Source organism: Canis aureus, chromosome 19 (genome assembly GCF_053574225.1).
Source record: "Canis aureus isolate CA01 chromosome 19, VMU_Caureus_v.1.0, whole genome shotgun sequence".
Taxonomy (NCBI): domain Eukaryota; kingdom Metazoa; phylum Chordata; class Mammalia; order Carnivora; family Canidae; genus Canis; species Canis aureus.
The window spans coordinates 48043528-48064797 of NC_135629.1; the positions used below are offsets into that span (position 1 = coordinate 48043528).

A 21270-nucleotide genomic window follows, 5' to 3' on the forward strand; every position below is an offset into this window, starting at 1 on the left:
ATGTTGGCTGAGGGCTGAGGCCTCCCAGCAGACAAGGGAGGGGTAAACTTACCCCTTACCTGAGAGAAGAATATATCTGATGGGAAATCAAGGCCCGTGTGGGAAGGTGAGCCCCTTGGCCTGTTTCCGTGGTGCTGCTTGACTCACAGGACCAGCCTTTGCTGTATATATACTCTTCGAGTATATCTCTAATTTTGATGCTGTCAGCTCTCCTGACTATCTTTATTTTAGGCTTTGGGTCAGTCTTTCAGTTCCTGCTTTGGAAACTGGAGACTTGGGGTCTTTTCAGTTCTGACGCTAACTTGTCACTTTCTGTGTTCCCTTTCCCTTGGGAAAAGTGATGGTCTCTCCCACTCCCACTCATATTAATTTGGGCTCTGTACCTGATGAAAACTTGAGGCATGGTGGGAAGAAAAGCCATCCTTCCTAGAGTCCTTTCCTGAAAGCACCTGAAAGAGGTGTAACCTTTTTCACAGATTTTTCTTTTAAAATTTAGCTTCACAGTGAAGATCAGACAATAATACCATTGAGGAAAAGGTCACACCATAAGCATCAGCTCATCAAGGTAACCAAGTTCCTGCATCTCTAAACCCAGAGTCATCATGTGCTCTTGTCTTTCATGGATGCACTGTTCCTGCCTCCTTGGGATGTCTTCCATGTCTGTGTTCTCTTGGCCATTGAAGGCCTGCTTTGTCCTTTCCTCTCCATGAGGGCTCTCAGTGGTCATGGCATCTCTGGAAACTCTTTTGTTGGCCCTATTCCTGATCCCTTTTTGTCCCCAGTGAACATAGGTGGGTCCCGAGGCCATCTTGAGTCTTGCTCTGAGCCCACATTCTAATGATTTGAAGAGAACCTTAGAGGCAGGATGTACTCTTGTGGGGAAATCTTTCCTGCCCCATCCTGTTTACCCCTGCTTTCCAGGATATGAACTTGTAGGAAGGTTGATTGGAATGTTGACTTTGCTGCTCATGGATCCCTTCATATGTTGAATGTTGTTTCCACTTAAATACAACAGACCTGACTGTGTGCTAAGCCGGCATGTTCTGAATATTTCAGCCATAGGCAATGGACCACCCATCCCCTGTATGGTGCTAGCTCTTGGCTGTGCAGGTTGTTCAGCACCTGCACTTCACTTGCCTCCCTTTTCTTGGCCTCCCAAATTCCCAAAGAATTTGACTTTGATCACTTGGTTGGAGGTCAACACTAACCTGTTGCCCTGGTGTTTAATGTGCTAGATAGAAACACCATAGCTTATTGTCTTTTTTTTAATAGTTTCAAGTTTTATTCATGAGGATCATGAACTTAATTTTATCTTTTTGTTGGAAGTGACCAGTGTGATGTCATTCTCAGAAGCTTTTTGGTCTACATCAGGGCAGCCCAAGACTGTTTTATCAGCCTAGTTGGGACTAATCCTAGTTTTTCTCACTCTCAGACTTTTCCCTTATTTCAGTAGTTTCACTGTCCTATGAGATGAACATTGTCTCCCACTCTTGGTGCTTCACAGATCCTTCTGTTTCCCAGCATCTGTGTGTCCTTCTACTGGAAAACCTGTATCTAAGTGAAGGAAGTACCCAGCCTCACTCTGCTTCATCTTTGCAGTCTGGATGGCTTTGTGGCAGTCTCAGAGTTCACCTCGCAAAACAGGATTTTTCTACATGAATTAACAGTCCTTTTGGATTCCATTTTTCAGTGTAGGTTAAGCTCAGTGCTACATACACCATACCAGCTCTTTTGGAAAAGCAAATAATGGGGTGGGGGGTGTAAAAGTGGAGACAGGTAGAGAAGTTGGAGTAATAGCTTTAAAGGGGGCAACCTGAAGAAAACATTGCTTATTAGCTTTCTCCATGAAGGGCATGGCACGGCCCTAGACCCAGGGCAGTGGGAATGCAGCATTTGTATTCATGGCATCATATTTCTGTCGTCATTTTCCAGCCTCTAATTTAGAGTCTTGGACTCAGGTCAAGGCTGCTTTGCGAAGCAGTGCCTGGAGGCCAGCTCACCAGGTGGAGAGCCAAATAGGCAGAGAGATGCACTACCCCAACAGAGGTCAGTGGGAGCTTTTGAAAGGGGACAGATTACCAGGAGGCCAGGCTGTTTTTACAAATGTATTGGTTGGTTGGTTGGATTTTAAAAGTTAACAGGTTGGGGATCCCTGGGTGGTGCAGCGGTTTGGCTCCTGCCTTTGGCCCAGGGGGCGCGATCCTGGAGACCCGGGATCGAATCCCACGTCGGGCTCCCGGTGCATGGAGCCTGCTTCTCCCTCTGCCTATGTCTCTGCCTCTCTCTCTTTCTGTGTGACTATCATAAATAAAGTAAAAAAAAAAAAAAAAAAGTTAACAGGTATAGTCATCTACAGATCCACCACCCATGTCCTACTTTATTTTATAGTTCTAGGTACCCACTCATTTGCACATCTTTACCTAATTTGATCTGTAATTTTGTATTCTGCTTTTCTAACATAACATTTTATCACATACGCTTCCCTTGCCTTGTCTTAAGGTCTAGAAATCTTTCGAACAAAACTACAGCCTGTGGGTCAGAGTTTTATTGGCACACAGCCACACTCATTTGTCTAAGGATTGTCAGCTGCTTTCACAATACAGCAATAGCAGAATGGAGTATTGCATAGACTGTATGTCTTGTACAGCTAACTGTATTTACTCTCTGGCCCTTTATAGGAAACATTAGCTTGCCCCTGCTGGAATATGTTTTTAGCCTAGCAGTTTTGATCTTGTCCACATCAAAGTTTTTGGGGTTTTTATCTTTCTTTAAGATTTTATTTATTAGTGAGAGAGAGAAAGAGCATGAATGGGGGAGAGGCAAAGAGAGAGGGAGAAGCACACTCTCCCCATTGAGTGCAGAGCTTGATCCTGGGACCCCAGGATCATGACCAGAGCTGAAGGCAGATGCTTAACTGACTGAGCCACCCAGGCGCTCCCAAAGTTTTGTTTTTATTTCATGCCCATCACACGAACATTTTATTTTTCATTTTTAAAAAAAGATTTTATTTATTCATGAGAGACACAGAGCCAAAGGGCCAAAGGTGGGCGCCAAACCGCTCAGCCACCCAGGGATCCCGTTTTTCATTTTTTAAAAAAGTTATTTATTTATTTATTTATTTATTTATTTATTTATTTATTTATTTATTTAAGAGAGGGGTGGGGAAGAGGAACAGAAGGAGAGGGAGAACCTTAAGCAGGCTCCATGCTCAGCACGGAGCCCAGCAAGGGGCTCAGTCTCATGACCCCGAGATCATGATCCAAGCCAAAATCAAAAGTCAGATGCCTAACTGAGCCTCTCAGGCTCTTCCACAGGAATATTTTAAATTCACAAGTCCATCCACCCACATCTAAACCATCAGCACCATGATGTAAACTGTATGTAATGTGGAACTGGGACGCCTGGGTGGCTCAGTGGTTAAGCGTCTGCCTTTGGCTCCCGGTGTGATCCTGGAGTCCTGGGATCGAATCCCACATCGGGCTCCCTGCATGGAGCCTGCTTCTCCCTCTGCCTGTGTCTCTGCCCACCCCCCCCCCCCATGAATAAATAAATAAAATCTTAAAAAAAAAAAGTGGGTTTTTTTTTAAACTGTGCCTGAGATGGTCATCCCTCCAGCTTCCAGAGCTTTTGCAGGGAAAAGATAGCACAAAATTCTCAGTGCCCTAATTTATTGGGCCTGCTGATTGGTTTCCAAAGCAAAAGGACAGGAATTCTGATCGGCAGTGTTGTGATCTGCTGAGCCTGGCTCCCTATCCTCCTGGCTACAAGGTCCATGTGGGCCTGGTATCTGGTCCCCATCCCCCTTGGGGAACAGAGAGCTTGAGTGTATCTCCACCCTCCTAGCAGGAAGATGGCTCATCTCCCCCATGGGTCACCTGGCTTGAGGCAGGTTGCGGGGCCCAGTCTGCGATAATGGGCCCCTACTTGGCAAGTCTGAGGGGTGGGAGTCAGGGCTCATACAAGCTGCATGAAGGAGGATTAAGGCTTCCGAGAGCTGCCTCAGCGCACAGCCACTGGCCAGGCTCCAGGCAGTGCGGTCTAGCTGATGACATGAGTGCTGTTCTCACCAGCTGCCTGAGCCAGTCAGATGGAAAAGTAATCCTGTTTGTGCTTCCCCACTGACACAGATGCACAATGAAATGGGCTGTGGCCATGAATGGAAATAGCTTCTGGTCTGGGACCAGAAGGGAATGGACCTTCTGGTATTAGTGTTCCATAACTTCAAGAAAGATGTTCCTAGGACAGGGTAAGATTTGCTGCAAATAGCTGTAGTACTAGTACTGAGAAGTTGCCAGATTTTTTACCAAAGTCAGGATTCTTCAACTCTTTTCTATCGCTGGATAGCATTTTGCACTTCCTCTAAGTGATACTTTTTTTTTTTTAAGATTTTATTTATTTATTCATGAGAGAGACACAGAGAGAGAGAGAGAGGCAGAGACGCAGGCAGAGGGAGAAGCAGGCTCCATGCAAGGAGCCTGATGTGGGACTCGATCCCGGGTCTCCAGGATCATGTCCTGGACTGAAGGCGGCGCTAAACCGCTGAGCCACCGGGGCTGCCCTAAGTGATACTATATAGGAGAGCCTTGCAGTGGTGGGGAGGTGACTTCCTCTGAAGGATGTGTGTGCAACTGTGAACTTGTAATTTCATGAGGGGCCAGGGTCAGCTGGTATTGGCCTGCATTTTGCTTGGCATGAAATAAGTTCAAGGCACACCTCCTTGTGGCCTTTACTGTGTGGGAAGCATAAATATAACAACTTGGATTCTGTTCCCCTCAACTCTGTCCCTGCGGCACCAGCAGGGAAGTATGCTTCAGATTTCACCTAGGATATGGGCCGAGTTACATTATAAACAGACCAACAGATGGCCAGGTGCTGTGAGAGTTACCTTGGCTCTGATTTGTTTATGGGGGTGAAATTCTTTGGAAACACCACTTCTGGAAATCTGACTTGAGACCCAGCTCAAGGGTCACATGGCATTCAGCTGCTTCTGCAGAGAAAGCAGGGCAGGTCTGCTGATTAATACATGCCAGAATGTGGAAGTGGGGTGCCCTTCAGGCAAACCAGTCCTGCTAGGCCCAGCAGTGTTGATCAACTGGGCCGCTACCCCTGTGCTTGGTGAGTAGAGTACTTGAGATACTAGTAGCTCCGGGTGACCTGACGATGACCTTGCCGCTTGCCTTGTAGGGTTGCTCTGAGGATTAGCTAAGCAGATATGGCTCAGTGCTTAGTAGAGAGCATCGACTCAGGATGTGGCAGGTACTTACTGACAAGCTTGCCTAGACCCTAGTGCAAGTGAGTATGGTGATGGCTGGTACAAAGCTCTGCTAAGTGTGGCCACCGTATTTCATTGGAGAACTCATAAAGCCTTTCACTTATCCTGCACTGCTCCTGTTTTCCCAGGTGTCTTGCTGCCTAGTGCTGTGTCACTTTAGAGTGAACATGACAAAGTGGAGGTGGGGTCCCTCAGCTTTGTGGGACCTTTAGGTGTCCAGGATTTGAGTTGGAACTACAAGTACAAAGTGTATCTGGCCATAACCTACTAGGTTTACTCTACCTCTTGTGATGGACAGAACAAAGGCCAAATATCCAGAAATCTGCGTATTTCTAGGCAGTAGTATATGGTCTTTCTTTTCTTGTGCTTGCTCTCAAAGTCCCAGAACCAAGTCTACCCATGTCTATCTCTGTCTTGCCTCCTAATCTCCAGGAAACAAAACTTGCTTTCTTTTGAAATTTGAAAAACATTACTGTTGTGTTGTCTGCTAAATACTGTCTGTTCTTAAAATTATCATTTAGAGGAGTTGGGATGTTAGCAGACAATATCCCTGAAAGCAGAAATGCTTAATCAGGGGTCTACTTAGGAAAAGAATTTGCATTTTTGTTTTCATTCCCTCAGAAGTTCCCAGACTTTCTGGTTGACAGCATCCTTAGCATCTCCTTTTTGTGGGGGGGGGGGTGCTCCTAGGCCAAAGGAAATACTTAACAGTATGGTTTATTAGATAGTTTAGATACAAACAACTGAATAAATATTAATGTCCCCAACAACTGTATGGCTGTTTGAAGAAATAAAACACATAATTTGAAAGGGAAAATATTATACCCTTGCATAATCACACTCTAGTGGGATATGTGTGCCTGTTGGGCACTGCTTAACTCCCCACATCTTAGAGCCATGACAATGTCAGAAGGCACATAGTACATCTAATGTTGAAATTGTCGATTGCCTTGTACCTGTAGTTCCTATAGTACCCCCCTGAGGTACCATGATATCCTTGGCAGTCAGTTTGGGTACCAGGGCACTAACCATCTAATCCTTTTATTTTTTTCTTATTCCTTTATTTTTTATTTTTTTAATTTTTATTTATGATAGTCACAGAGAGAGAGAGGCAGAGACACAGGCAGAGGGAGAAGCAGGCTCCATGCACCGGGAGCCTGATGTGGGATTCGATCCCGGGTCTCCAGGATCGCGCCCTGGGCCAAAGGCAGGCACCAAACCACTGCGCCACCCAGGGATCCCTTTCTTATTCCTTTAAATTGGGAAATGGTAGGGTATCTTTTGCATAGATCCAGGAATAGGACACCCACTTGAATCGTGCAGCCTTCTTTGGGTTGGAAACAGGTGAAATTCTCTTCCTGTCCCTTGTCTTTAGACTAACTCAACCAGTGAATGTGGCTCTTGCCCTCTTAGCAACAGGTCAGTATGAAAACAGGCAACAACAGCATTTTAGGAACTTTTAGACTTAGAACTTTGCTTGAAGATGATGTCCTCCATATCATAGGAATCCTCCATTCTTACCTGCGCAGGTAGGTTTATGAGTTTCTCCCATTTTCAATTTGTCTCTCCTCCATCTAGCTCTGGTGCTGCACCATTGCTTTACCCCTGTCCCTGTGCATCCTGTCTTGGGTTATCTTTTGTGTCTGTAAACTGCACAGGTACAGGTGTAGTTGAAAATGAAACAACAGGCAGGAATGGGATTCTCCACTTGTATGTATCTACATGTTCTGAATGACCCTGGAATCTGTTCCCCAGACCCCATCCAAGCACAATACCCTCCCCCCTTGCTCCTCCCACTATATTCTCTACCCTGGGTCAAGGACCTGTGAAGAACAAAAGCCCATTGTGGTCACATGGCCCCTGCACTGTGCCATCACCGCCCCCCCCCCCCCCCAATCCCCAGCTCCTCAAATGCACTGGTATCTCCCCTGCTTCCAGACCTGAGCTGTGCTACTGCATCAGTCCTGCCTTCTCTTAGAAGCCTAGTCCCTCTTGGGCCCTCTCTGCCTCATGTACTGCAGGAGCACACACCCTGCCTGTCCTTGGCCAGAACAGCCCAGCCCTTTTCCTTACAGTGCTTGCCCAAGTATTGCTTAATCATTGGAATAATGTCATGTTGACTGCAGAATTCTGGGCCTGGCATGTAGTTCACATGGGATGCATTGGCTGAGCAAGTGAGTCTGGCAGTCACATCTTTCTGTGTGAGGAAGAGAGCTGCTTTCCTTTTCCAGAGCTTCAAGATTAATCTAGAATAGACTCCCCAGGGTGACATTAGTGTGTGGTCAGTGTTGGGTGTTTTCTGTACCTGAGTCAGTCACTGAGCGCTTGCTGTGTACTAGGAGGACAAGAGTAATATAAAGGTGGTCCTGGCATGGGCTTCCAGGCATGTGTGCGTGGGGCCAACAGGCGAAGCCACTAGACAGATCAGGGAAACACCAGGTGCAGCAAATGAAAGGCCTGAAGGTCACAGGGCAAGGGGCCCACTGTGGCCGCTATTTAGAGTGTTGATGCTACAGTTGGAGCAATGTGGGGTAGGGTGACCGCTATGGGAAGAATTTATCTAAGGTGGCAACCTGGTTAAATCTGTGTGTCAGAGGTCACCCTGGCTCTAACATAGAGCTGCTTGCCACTGCCTCTCTTTCTTGGCCCACAACAGACTAGAGAGTCCTGGTGGTTTCCCTTGTATTTTTTGCCACAATGCAGAGTGGCTTCTGGGAGTTTCATACGGGTTCTACTGGCCCTCAGTTTTTGGAGGACTGCACTGCAAGATGCAAGTTGTCTGGGCATGGCCTCTCAAGGTGTGGGTGCTCTTGAGGCTCCTAAGTTGAGTGCAGAACAGGATGTCCCAGGCCTCTCATTGGGGATCGCTCACACCAGGGCCATGGATGTCCCCTGTCATTGGTTTTTCTCACAGCCTCCTGAAAGAAACTTCCAGGTGCTTATGTCTCCCAGGTGCATCTGGTCTGTTAAGCCGTACCATGCCTTCCTTTTGAACTGACAACCTCCAGCAGTTTCTTCCCTTAGGAAATTGACCTCAGTTGTTACAAGTATGTGGATCTGCATTTTGTTTTTCAGTTTCCTTAAGATGAGGTTCCATGTTAATCCCCTAAATGGGGACTTCCTTGGTTCTGAGTTCAACTGGAACTTCACAGGAGTCGTGTTAGACTCCGGAGCGCACTGTAGCTGGTTAGGCCTGATCTTTCTACTTCCTGGATAGGTTATTTTTCTGTGCCTCTGTTTTTTCATTTTTAAAGTGGAGATAAGACCAGAAGCAATCTCAGAGTTGTTTTGAGTATTTAATGTCACTGTGTGTCATGAGAGGGCTGGTTAGAGAAGGGTATTTTAGCTTTTGTGGTGAAACTAGAGGTTAAACCACAGAGATGAGGCAAAGTTGGAGGGTCAGGCTTTCTGTAGGAAAAGCTGTGTTCATTTGGTGAACAAAAAAAATGCAACTTCCTTGGCTCAACGGACCATGTGGGCCTAGCTTGAAAGTGAAGAAAAGTGGTTCTGTCCAGAGTCTTCCATCCTTGGCTTCCCCGAGAGTCCATTTGGAAAGAAGAAAAGGCACAGTCCAGCCCACAAGTTCCAGAAGTCAGTTACCTTGACTTCATCTTGTCTCCGGGACATTGCTTGGAGATTTCCAGAATGTCATTGCTTAATGGAAAATGTGTGGGACTGGTTCCTCCTGGTAGGATGCCCTTGGCCCCCTGGCATTCTGTGCCCTTATGGCTGACAGGGCTCCTCCATTGCCCTGGGACCAGAATGTCCTCTCCAAAGGATGAGATGGGGCCGCCCCTGCCCCTTGTTTACTGTACCTTGTCTGGCATGTGGTTGGCTGTGTAATTCTCAAGTTGCTTTCTGGGAGAAATTGAATGCTGGAAATCAAAGTATAGGTTATTCTTTATCCTCACTTACTGCCACCCTCCCAGGCTCACTTCAGTGCATCCAGACCTCCATCCATGATGGGGCCACATTTATACTTGTTCTCTTTTATTCCTGTGGACATTTTGGTCCCACTGCATAGAGACCCTCTCTTAGCTGACTCCAGGAGTCCTTAAAAACCCCACTGACCTATTTTCCTCCTCTGTGATGCTGCCCCCCGTGTTGATACTTGTATCTAAGCACTCAGCATGTCCTGCATCTCTCTGTGCCTGGTCCATGGCCACCATATGAAGGGATCCTGGCCAGCTGGCACATTGTCCGTCATTCTTTCCTCTGTCTTCCCCTCCTGCCTCACTGGCCCCACTACAGTTTCTGTAGTTGTCTAACAAATTATTACCCTCATCGACTTACCTGTGGAGGATTTTTTTTTTTAAGGTTTTATTTATGTATTCAGTAGAGTCATACACAGAGAGAGGCAGAGACACAGGCAGAGGGAGGAGCAGGCTCCACGCAGGGAGCCTGATGCGGGACTCGATCCCGGGTCCCCAGGATCAGGCCCTGGGCTGAAGGTGGAGCTAAACTGCTGAGCCACCCGGGCTGCCCCTGTGGAGGATTTTTGAGGGAGTGCTCCGAAGTCTCTGCAGTCCTATGCACAGCTTCCCATTCTCCCCCTTCTTCCCCACAGTTTCCTGCAAACTCTCCTGACCCAGTAGCTTCTCCACCTGGAGCCTGCAGTTGGGTCTTGCCTGGCTCCCCTCCAGAGACAAGAGGTTTGGAGTTTTTTGTTTTGTTTTGTTTTTTAAGATTTTATTCATTTATTCATGAGACACACAGAGAGAGAGGCAGGTAGAGGAAGAAGTAGGCTCCAGGTAGGGAGCCTGCAGTGGTACTCCATCCCAGGACTCCAGGATCAAGCCCTGGGCCGAAGGCAGGTGCTAAACCACTGAGCCATCCAGGGATCCCCTGGGGTTTTTTTTGTTTTTTTTTTTTTTTTAAATCAGTTTACTGTTTTGTTTATGCCCTTTATTTTTTTATTTTTTAAAGATTTTATTTATTCATGAGAGACAGAGAGAGAGGGGCAGAGACAGGCAGAGGGAGGGCTCCATGCAGGGAGCCCGATGTGAGTCTAGATCCCGGGTCTCCAGGATCACACCCTGGGCCGAAGGCAAGCGCCAAACTGCTGGGCCTCCAGGGCTGCCCATATTTTTATTTTTAAAAAGATTTTCTTTATTTGACAGAGTTAGGCATAAGCAAGGGAGGAATGGGCAGAGGGAGAGGAAGAAGCAGGCTTCCTGCCAAGCAGAGAGCCTGACGTGGGGCTGGATCCCAGGACCCAGGATCATGACCTGAGCCGAAGGCAGGCAGGCTTCTAACCAACTGAGCCACACAGGCGCCCCTATAGTACCTTTATGTTAAAAGGTAACTGAATCAAGAGCCACACATGAGTATGAGTAAAAATATTCGTGAGAACAAAACAGCATTGTTAAATTCTGTGTAGATGATCATACCGTCTGCTGACACCTCTGTGCACAACTTTTCACACTGGCACCAGAAAGGGACTCTTCCTTGTCAACACTGGAATGAGTGAAATGAAAACAGGAACACACAAGGGGTGATTAAATGCCATCCACCTAAAGCTGCCCTGTGAACCCTCCCACAGCTCCACTTGAGCCCTGGCATGTCACACTCAGGTGGCTGTAGACCTTGCTTCTCTGAGATTAAGGTCCCACTCTTTATTGATTAAATCTCTGAGCTTGGAGAAACCCTTCTCTGTCTTCTTTGCTGCTCACCTCAGCCATGAAGGCATACTTTGTGAAGGCTTCCATGCATGGCTGGAATGCAGCTTCCAGAGTACTTCCTTCCTTCTCCCCATGTCCTACTCAGTGATATGTAATTCAGCCTGGCTCCATGGTGTCACACACACTACCCCTCCCCTTTCCTTGTTCTCTCTTCTGAGCAAGCTCTTTCTAATGGTTCCACACCTTATCCCACCCTTTGGATGCTTCCCCTCCCTGGATCGATACGTGACCTCCTTTCTGTTCTCATTTGGGTGCATTTACTCAAAGTCACTGGGCCCCAGGGCCAATCTTGTCCTTTCTTAGCTTCCAACTGGGCTTACCTCATACAGCCCTCATGTGCCTCCCTCCCACCAATAGTGCCTCCATCCCTGCTGTCCTGCCTTGATTCATGACGCAAGCACTTCTTTCCAGGACCCCATGGCCATTGATTCTGGCCAGACTTGTACCAGAAGTACCCCTGATGGGAGAGAGGAAGTATCTTATGTCTTCAGAGTCTGGAGCAGGCCTATCCAGTCACATCTGCCTCTGGAAACTATTGTAGTCCACGATGATTCTCATTGATCCCACCTTCAAGTGAGGTTGCTTTAGGGAGAAATGCCCCTTTGTTGTCCTGAACTTCTGGAGCGCCACTCTTGACTTGGGGGCTTTCCAGAGTGCTGTCCAGTTCCCCATCTTTAGCACCGTGCAATAGGTACCAGGAAATGGCTTCACACCTACTGTCCCTGTAAGTATTCTTCCTGGGCTGGTGTTCTCGTGGTAGGGCACACCCATATTTAGAGGTTGCCATACGAGCTTCTCTCCCCTTCTCCAATCTCAGGAGGACCCTGAGAGGGCCCAGACTATAAATACTCACCTGGTGTCTTGGACACAGTTGGGCCTCATTAAATATCTGAGCTTAGTACTGGATGCTAAAGGCCACATCTAGACTCCTCTAAGGTGCACTGCTGTAACAAACCCACCCTCCAGTGCCTTGGATAGTAGCACTAGTGTTTCTTTCCACAGTGTTGTGCCTCCTGTCAGCTAAATGATTAACGAATTATTCAGTTTGGGGTTTTGAGTGATTGGCATCCCATCAGTGGAAAGACAAAAGCCACTCGTAGGTCTCTTACTGTTTGGTGAAAAAGGATTAAAGAACAGTCTTTCCTCTTAAAGCAAACATGGCTTCAGTTCTCAGACTATGTAAGATGCAGGGTCTTGCATGTGATGGCCTTGGGCTATTCCCACCTGGATCCCTTCCTTGCACCAGCCTCCTCCTTGTAGCAAGGTCCTCTAACTGTTCACTAGCCAGTTGACAGCTAGACCTGCAGTCAGCAGCCAGAGCACCCTGGAAGGAATGCTGTCTCATTGACCAAATCAGTTTTGTCAGTTTGGGGGGCTTACCCTGCATCTAGGACACCTGTGTGGGAGTGGTCAGTCTCAGGCCAGGAGCTCCAGCTTTCCACAGCCCCCTAGAAGAGACTCAGCACCGAGTTGCATTTACACAGCAAGCTTTCCCTTGGTGCTTTTCAAATTTGGTAACTTGCCAGGACTGCATTTACAAAAACCTTTGTGGGGACCTTGGTTTAAATTACGCTTGGATTGAATTATAAAGGAACTCCTTAGCAACCAGAGTGCCTAGCATGTGGTAAGTGTGTTCCAGAAAGAAAACTGTGACAGAGCCAGTGAACTTGTCTTTTTTCGTCCCCTGTCTGCCATACCAGAGTGTGATTGTAAAACCTGCCCCTTTTTCCTTAGCCATTGCCTGACTTTCCCAGCCAGAGACATTTTCTTACCCCCACTCAACTTCTAGTTTATTACTGGAGATGCTCATTAGATGCAGGTGACTTCTAGATTACAAAGTCTTTCTTATTCCAGGGACTGAGTTTAAAGGTGATTTTCCCTTTTTCTTGCCAGTAGAAGTGTCAGAAACACGGTACACAGAAAGAATGTCAAATAAGTACACATTTGAACAGATGTTTCTTCTCGTTAATAGAGGGTGGGTTAGTGTGTTTCTCGAGGGCAGTTTGCCTTAACAGCATGTACCCCCTGATCTGTGGTTTTGTTAGAATAATTGGACCAGATGCACAGAGTTGCCATTGTGAGGATGCTTGTGGCAGGATTTGTGTTGTTGGCATGGCCTGAAGCAGGGGTCATTCAGGTGAGGGGAGTATACAGGATGGGGTGCTCACAGGCATTGAGCTATGTTTCTCACACCCCCTTGTGCAGGTCACAAGAGGTGCCCTCTTTATTTCTCTCTAAATAAACTTTGAAAATCTGGTTAATAAAGTGTTAGGTTGAATGTGGATTCATTTTTAGGTTATCAGCAGTTATCTTGTAGGATTTCTTGAATCAGCAAACATATTATTTTCAGTTACCAAGGAAATGTTCTTAGTGTGAGGCTTTACCTTGAGCACTCACACAGGGGCTGTGTGAGCCAATCTCCCTTCCTGTCCCCAATCACCAAACAGAATTACTGACTTGGCTCGATATTTCTTGAGCCACAAGAGCAAAAAATTTTGATGTAAAGAACATATATGGGGGCTCACAAATCATCCTCTCTCCCACACAGGCAGTGTCCCATAAAAACTCAGATGGGGGCAGCCTGGGTGGCTCAGCGGTTTAGTGCCACTTTCAGCCCAGGGCGTGATCCTGGAGACCCGGGATCGAGTTCCGCGTCGGGCTCCCTGCATGGAGCCTGCTTCTCCCTCTGCCTGTGTCTCTGCCTCTCTCTGTGTGTGTCTCATGAATAAATAAATAAAATCTTAAAAAAACAAAAAACCTCTCAGATGTTGTGAAAACCTAATTTGTTGCTTATTCTACCCCTTTCCGATGGATTCCCACAGCCCTTGCCTGCTCATGCTCAGCTCTACTCTCTGAACTATGTCCCTCACGCCCCTCACTGTTGGTGTTTGATCTCTTCCCTGGTATAGGATGCATCTTTGAGGAGAGCTGACACAGGGGCCCCTTTTAGTCAGTGGCTAAAGGAGTGGCTCTCTGGTCAGCTTGACCACTTTCCACCAGAGGAGCTCAGCCCTTGGGGGTCACAGCCACCTGTTACTATGCATGGTGCCCATCTGCTTCCTGGTTTCTGATGATGGCTTTTCTCTTTCCTTGTAGAGTGCCCAGTGAAGAATGTGATGGGATCAGTAGCATGTCTGCGGAGAGCGGCCCTGGGACGAGATTAAGAAATCTGCCAGTAATGGGGGATGGACTAGAAACTACCCAAATGTCTACAACGCAGGCCCAGGCCCAACCCCAGCAAGCCAACGCAGCCAGCACCAACCCCCCGCCCCCGGAGACCTCCAACCCCAACAAGCCCAAGAGGCAGACGAACCAACTGCAATATCTGCTCAAAGTGGTGCTCAAGACACTATGGAAACACCAGTTTGCCTGGCCTTTCCAGCAGCCTGTGGACGCCGTCAAGCTAAACCTCCCTGTGAGTAACTTGGGCAGGACCTGGGGCTGCTGTCCTCTAGGTGTCTTCCTGTGTTGCAGTGGTGAGGGTGGGCTCAAGGTCGGGGTGAGGCAGAGAGAGCTTTGGGGCCCAGCTTTGAACTAACTCCCAATACTCACAAGGCCCTTGAGTGAGTGATTTCTATAGTCCTGATGGGTAGAAGTAGGAAGGGGGAGGAGATTGTTCCGAGGCACACAGTAACTGGTTCTTAGATATTAGGATCCAGGAGATAACTGTGTAGAGAGGTTGAAATGGGGGTGAAAGAGTGCTTGCAGCTTTCCTTCTGATGATTCCATAGGGGAGCTGAAGTGGGAACAATCAGTGGCCCAGGCCCCCTACTTCTCAGACATGGTTGGCTGGCTCAGGATTAGTGGAGTGGTTGGTCACACTGTGGAAGGGGAACTGGTTTGCTGCAATGCCTTTTCTGGTATTGGCATCATCATCATCGTCATCACCCAGAGCACAGGGCAGGAAAAGGTAGGGGAATATCTCTCAGGGAGCAAGCACGTGGAGGGATCCTGGTTGGAGAGCAGAGGGGTGGGTGCAGCTGTGCCCTCAACTGCCTCTATGCACACTATCCACCTACTGTGTTGTAGCCACAGTGCACTTGCTCTTGTTCTTTTGTACCTCTGCTCTTCTCTTTCCCTAGAGAGTTTTCCTTTTGCCCACATCCCTAGCAAATGGTTCTGGAGATGAATTTGCATCTCTAACTGAGCCTCAGGGAAAGAAACAGGTTAGATGCTTTTTTCCCTTCTCTTCAAAGCATCAAGGACTGATTGTCTTTAAGTTAACCTTTGCTATTTGCTAAGTCCCATACAGCCCCTGATGAGGAATTAGGTGATTATTGCTGTAGACCCAGGCTAGGGTCTGTGAGTGTTAGAACTGCACCGGCATAGGAACCTTAGCCTCTGCCAGGCATCCAGTTTCAAGAAGGATGAGTACAGTAATGTGACCCTTCCTGTCTGGAAAGCTGCTGAGTCTGTGACAACTGTCCACTTATTTATGTCTGCTGAATAGGTGTCATATGCATTTGGGAAGAGCAAGTCAGGAGGAGGCACTGCAGGTCTAGATCATGAATTGGCTCAAGAGAGGGGTTAGAGGTAAAAGAGGGTCCTTGCAGATCTGGGCTTCAGAGGCGGTTCATGCTGTTGACCACGAGAAGGAGTAGAAGCAGACAGCCAGTCACCGGAGAGGGGTGGGTGGGTTTTTGGGAGAGCTTGTTACAGCATAACCTTGGGCTGGGTGGGGCCGAGCTATATAGGGTCCATAGGTAAGGGTGACCTTCCCAGAGCAAATGCAAAGAATGGGGAGAGAAGCAAGCTGAGGGGCCTAATTCAAGGGGGCTGAGGCTTCGACAACACCAGAGAGGGGGTGAGAGGCCTGCAGAGGAGCCAGGAGAAGCTCGAGCAGAGAGCAGCCCCCGAAGTTCCCACCTCAGAGGCTGCAGGGAGGTCAAAGAGATGAGGATTCCAACCTGACCCTCCTGTTGGCCTTTAGGAGGGCATTGGTGACCTTAGGAAGATGTGACGCAGAAGTAGAAACCAGATTCTCGACGGTGTGAATGAGAAGGTGAGGATGCGAAGCCATCATTTCAAGAAATTTGGCTTTGAAGGGAAAGCGCGGCAGGGCCTGAGTGGAGGAGGGGTTGGTTTGTTAAAGGAAGACACAGAGAGGGGGCTGAGACGGTGAAGACAGAGGAGAAGTGGGTGCTGGGGGACGGAGACCCTGAGGAGGCACCGTCCCAGCCAGCAGGACAGACACGGGTATGGGTGGTTTGTAAGGTCCAGTGTCAGGGGAGTTTGAGGTCACTCACCATGAGGTAGAGGCCAGGCTCCCCAGGGCTCAAGGGTGAATCTCTGTCTCCACCACTGTTAGACGTTGGAAGAGGCCATTGGAAAGGTGCTGCTGATCTGGTATCTTCAGGGAGGTGGGAGAGCGAGGAGCTGGCCCAGAGAAGCAGGGCACAGCTGGTCAGCTGGGAGCCATATCATGTTTAAAGCCTGGTTTTCTGGGGACCTCTCCCCATCCTTGAGGAAATATTAATACAGCCACCAAAAGAAGGGTTCCTTCTTTTTCTTTTTCTGACACCTTCCAGGAACCTTGACCTGCATTTTTGCTTCGATCCCTGCTGGACTTTAACTAGAACGCCTGCCTCTTTTGTACAGTAAACCTGTACAGTTGGATTGTTATGCCCCTAACTCCTTGCCTGCCCCGCGGGCCCCCCCTCCCCCCGTCCTGTTTGCCCTTGAGCCACTTGATGGGCCATGGGCAATTCAAGCACTTGACACCATCACTGGCCATAGAATAAAATACGTTTCCACTGAGGTACATATATTTGGCCTTGGTTCTCTTGGGCAAGGTGGTCAGAGCCATAATATAACACAGAAAATCTGGTGCCGTCTGTTTTCATGGCCTCCTGGCCGGGTACCCAGGCATGCACGTGCAGCCCTTGTCTGATCAGGGCCATGATTTCTGCAACTCATTACATGTAAGCTTGTTGCTTTTGTCCCTTTCTTATGGGTATCAGAGCAACTTAAAATCTCACACCCTCTGCTCACCTTTTCAGTACTGTCCACCATTTCCAGGCAAAACCTTGGCACTTGCTAAAGGATAAACCTATCTTTCTGCCATCGGGTTCCCACTTGGACTTGGGCCCGGACTTGGGGCTCTTCAATTACGGGAGCCTTTGAGTTTGCAGTCCTTAGTGGAGTGGGCCAGATGCACGCAGGTCCCCCTATCTTGGCTCAGTGATTCTTCTACCTGGAAACCTGATGTGTTTCCTGTTCTGCCCCAAATACCTGGTGGTGTTTTTTGTTTGTTTGTTTGTTTGTTTGTTTTTAAATATTTAGTTTTAAGATAGGTTTTGATTTAGAGAAAAGCTGATAATAGTAGAGTCTGATTTGAAGGGCTTTAGAACATCTATACCTGCCATCTGGCTCCTTCTGTTTGGCACTTGTAGAATAAGATACAAAGGTTTGAGGAGTGGGGTCTGCTGATTTTTTTTTTTTTTTAACTTGAGGATTGTGTAGGTTGTCCAGATTCCTTATTAACCTGGTTAGTTCAACTATATCCAGGTACTACTAATGGGTCCTTAGAAAGACTCTGTGCTAGTAAGAGAGATGGAAGTATGATGAACTTGAGTGAAGGTGGAGGCTTCTACTCTGTCCTCCTCAGTATGCCCAGAAGCCAGGGGTCCAATGCCAGGTGGGCTTCCATGCTGCTTCCATTCGATTTCACATTTTATGGACATTAACATTTCAAATGGTAGGGGAAAAGTAGAACCTAGATAAGAACCACTTTTAAAAAGGCTATATGTTTTCCTCATTATTTATTGAAAATTATAAAGGATTTTAACATCACACACAAAAAGATAGGAAAAAAACATAGATCTCCATAATGACAACCTGTTCTCAGACCAGGGCAGTTGACATACTTTTACATTTTCCCGCCAGATTTCCACGTAGCATTTAAGAATTCTTCCCTAATTTACTTTATGTGGGGGTTCCCCCTTGAGATCGCTTGGTGAGGCTGTGGAAGAGCTTCAGTCTGTGCTACGGCTCTCATCTTTGTTCTTGGAGTGAGATCCACAGGCCCACCATAAGTGCTTCATGGCCGGGGAGGTGACACTGGCCTTTTGCTCTCTTTGCTCTCCAGGATTACTATAAAATCATTAAAACACCTATGGATATGGGAACAATAAAGAAGCGCTTGGAAAACAACTATTACTGGAATGCTCAGGAATGTATCCAGGACTTCAACACTATGTTTACAAATTGTTACATCTACAACAAGGTGAGATGTGGTGGCAAATGTCCTGCTGCCCAGAGGGGGAGGGCAAGTGGGGGGGAAGGGAAAGGAAGGGAGGAGATGGAGACAGGCATATCTGGAGCCTGTGGACAGGGGTACTTGGGAGCGGATGGGATTCTAGTCTGATGGGAGGAGACCATTTGGAGGCACAAATAATGGGACCCATGGTTTTGCCTGTGACCGAGTGTTTCTTTTTCCGGGAGGAGGGTGCTGGCTTTGTTTGACTTCCAAGCATCCTTGTTAGCTTGAAGCATGTGCTTGTGGTGCCCTTGGGATTTTGGTTCTTGAGCATGTCTAGTAGAGAAGCTGTGAGGATAGTGAAGACCCCTTAAAAAAAAAATCCCATTTGGGTGATAAAAGTGGTCAGGAAGGAGCCTACTAAAATGTAGTTATGAAAAGGTGTGCTCAAATAGAAAACTCAGTGTGAGAGAGGGTGTGATGGGCCCCACCGCATCTGGAACTGTGGACATGACCATTGACAACTTACAGCCGTAGAATTGTCCCCTGATCTCACATGTAGACCTGAAGGTCACTTCTTAACCCCATTAGCCAACCCTTTCGGCTCGGCTGTGCCATGAAGCCAGATCATTTGTTTACAGTTCAGACCACAGATGTGATTAAAACCAACCCTTTCATATAGAACGGCTCTGGAGGGAGACCCTATACAGAACTCAGCTTTTGGCCTCTGCTGGTGTAGTGGGTAAAATTGCCCAGAAGAGATGGGTAGGTGAGTTTCTTGAAGTTTACTGTGTTTTTTTAAAAGTCTCAGCTCCCACTGCTAGGTTTAAGTGACATGTGCACAGATGAGGTTCTTGGGTTAGAGCTGAGTGGGAACAGCATGTCGGAGATGAGGCAACAGAGTGGGGACCCGTAATTCAGTTCAAGATAGGCAATGCCCCAGCCCTAGTGAGTTGCCTTGAGGGTACACTGGGGAGCTTTGTCAGAGCCCTGCTAGCTTATCTGTGGCAAGAAATCCTGTGTAATTCAAATATTTGTAAATGAGGTTGAATTGTGTCAAAGGAGGGCTTCTGTCAGTGATTGGCAGGGCTTGTTAGATACTTAAGACATTAGGATGGCTTCTCAGGCCAGAGCTTAAAAGAATGGAGAGGGAGGTGCAGGCAGACAGGTGCTGGTTCAGGCACATGAGCCTCTGTGATATCTGGTGGTATAACTGTTGTGGCCCTTTAGGGTTCAGGTCGGGGAAGGACCCCAACTATGATAACTTGATGCTTTGGAGCAGGGAATGGGTGGCACAGGGTGGGGAGCTCTTGCTCCGTCTGGACAGGTGGTGAGGGCTTTCTGACTCTCACCCCCGTGTCTCCTTTTCCAGCCTGGAGATGACATAGTCTTAATGGCAGAAGCTCTGGAGAAGCTCTTCTTGCAGAAAATCAATGAACTGCCCACTGAAGAAACTGAGATCATGATAGTCCAGGCAAAAGGAAGAGGACGTGGGAGGAAAGAAGCAGGTAGGGTACCTCCAGTGCCCCCTGCCCTGTTGGCCTCACACTGAAACAGCAAGGATTGGCTTTCCTTCCCTCCCCCCAAGTCTTTTTTTTTTATTTTTATTTTTATTATTTTTTTAATTTTTATTTATGATAGTCAGAGAGGCAGAGACACAGACAGAGGGAGAAGCAGGCTCCATGCACCGGGAGCCCGACGTGGGACTCGATCCTGGGTCTCCAGGATCGCGCCCTGGGCCAAAGGCAGGCGCCAAACTGCTGTGCCACTCAGGGATCCCTCCCCCCCAAGTCTTTACCCCTTCTCCAGATTGAGTGTAGGACCAGGGGCCGGGAGGCAGGCTTAGTGGTGGATGCGCCCCAGAGGGTCACAGGACTGCGTGACCTCTCACAAAGTAGAAATAGTTGGGCTGTGCCCTTTTTGATGGACTTCAGTTAAAAAGAAAGTGTGGGATCCCTGGGTGGCGCAGCGGTTTAGCGCCTGCCTTTGGCCCAGGGCGCGATCCTGGAGACCCGGGATCGAATCCCTCTTCGGGCTCCCGGTGCATGGAGCCTGCTTCTCCCTCTGCCTCTCTCTCTCTCTCTCTTTCTCTCTCTCTCTGTGTGTGTGTGACTATCATAAATAAATAAATAAATAAATAAATAAATAAATAAATAAGTGTAATTTTTTTCAAGGGATTTTTTTTTTTAAGATTTTATTTATTCATGAGAGAGAGAGAGGCAGAGACATAGGCAGAGGGAGAAGTAGGCTTCCCACAGAGAGCCTGATGTGGGACTTGATCCCAGAACCCTGGGATCACGACCTGAGCCGCAGGCAGATGCTCAACCACTGAGCCACCCAGGTGACCCTCAAAGCATTTTTAAGTTATTTGAATTCTTCATCCCATCTTAGAGAAAAGAAATTAACTCAGCTAAGGGCAGTTTTAACTAATAATCCCTATCCTGGAACCTTGAGGTTGGTTAACTGAGTTACCATAAGATGCTTATGTTAGAGCCAGGCCTTCTTTTTGATGCTGCTGAAGTAGAAGTGAAGCCCTCCCCTCCTTGTCCATCTCAGCACCCACTCTGTTCCCTGCCCGTCTCTCAGCCTGACACAGGATTCCAGAGGCAGCTGCTGGGGAGGGAGGAGGGGAAACAATGAAATGTTTCTGTCTAGGAAAGGCTTGAACAGCTGCCTTGTGCATCTTGCCGTCCTCAGCTCTGTCTGAGGGTGGCCCACGCTGTGAGTTGTTTGCTTCTCTACAGAAGGCTTTCACCTGACATCCTACACCCTGCCTAGAGGTGGTGGCTTCACGGGAGCAAAGGGGGTTGGCTGGATCCCAGACAGCGCTGAGGGGTAGCCAGGGAGGTGTGGTCCTGAGGGGCACCTCTTAGCTGTGGATCCTGCAAGGAGGTGTCCAGTATCCTTAAATCCAAGAGCCCTGCCCTTGTGCCCTAGGACCAGGAGTTTGATCTGCACATGGGACAGACACAGGGTATTGTATGTTTGGGCTCCCCCGCACAGCTGCAGGGAGGCAGTCTGAGCCGATCACAAAGGGCAGCAGCCGTCCAGCCTCCTCCTGTGGCTCAGGGAGGTGGAAGTTTGCCAGTTTCCAGAAACCTTGGCCAGGGCTGCCGATG

General features: G+C 48.0%; 1 protein-coding gene across 1 annotated transcript in view; it reads left to right on the forward strand.

Moving 5' to 3' along the window:
• The window catches only part of BRD4 (bromodomain containing 4), a 94527-nt gene that overhangs the window by 43059 nt on the left and 30198 nt on the right, over positions 1-21270 (forward strand). The window contains exons 3-5 of the mRNA XM_077859604.1: positions 14050-14368; positions 18041-18178; positions 19524-19659. Coding sequence (XP_077715730.1) covers positions 14084-14368; positions 18041-18178; positions 19524-19659 — 559 coding nt within the window. The 5' untranslated portion in view covers positions 14050-14083. The remainder of the gene's footprint in view (positions 1-14049; positions 14369-18040; positions 18179-19523; positions 19660-21270) is intronic.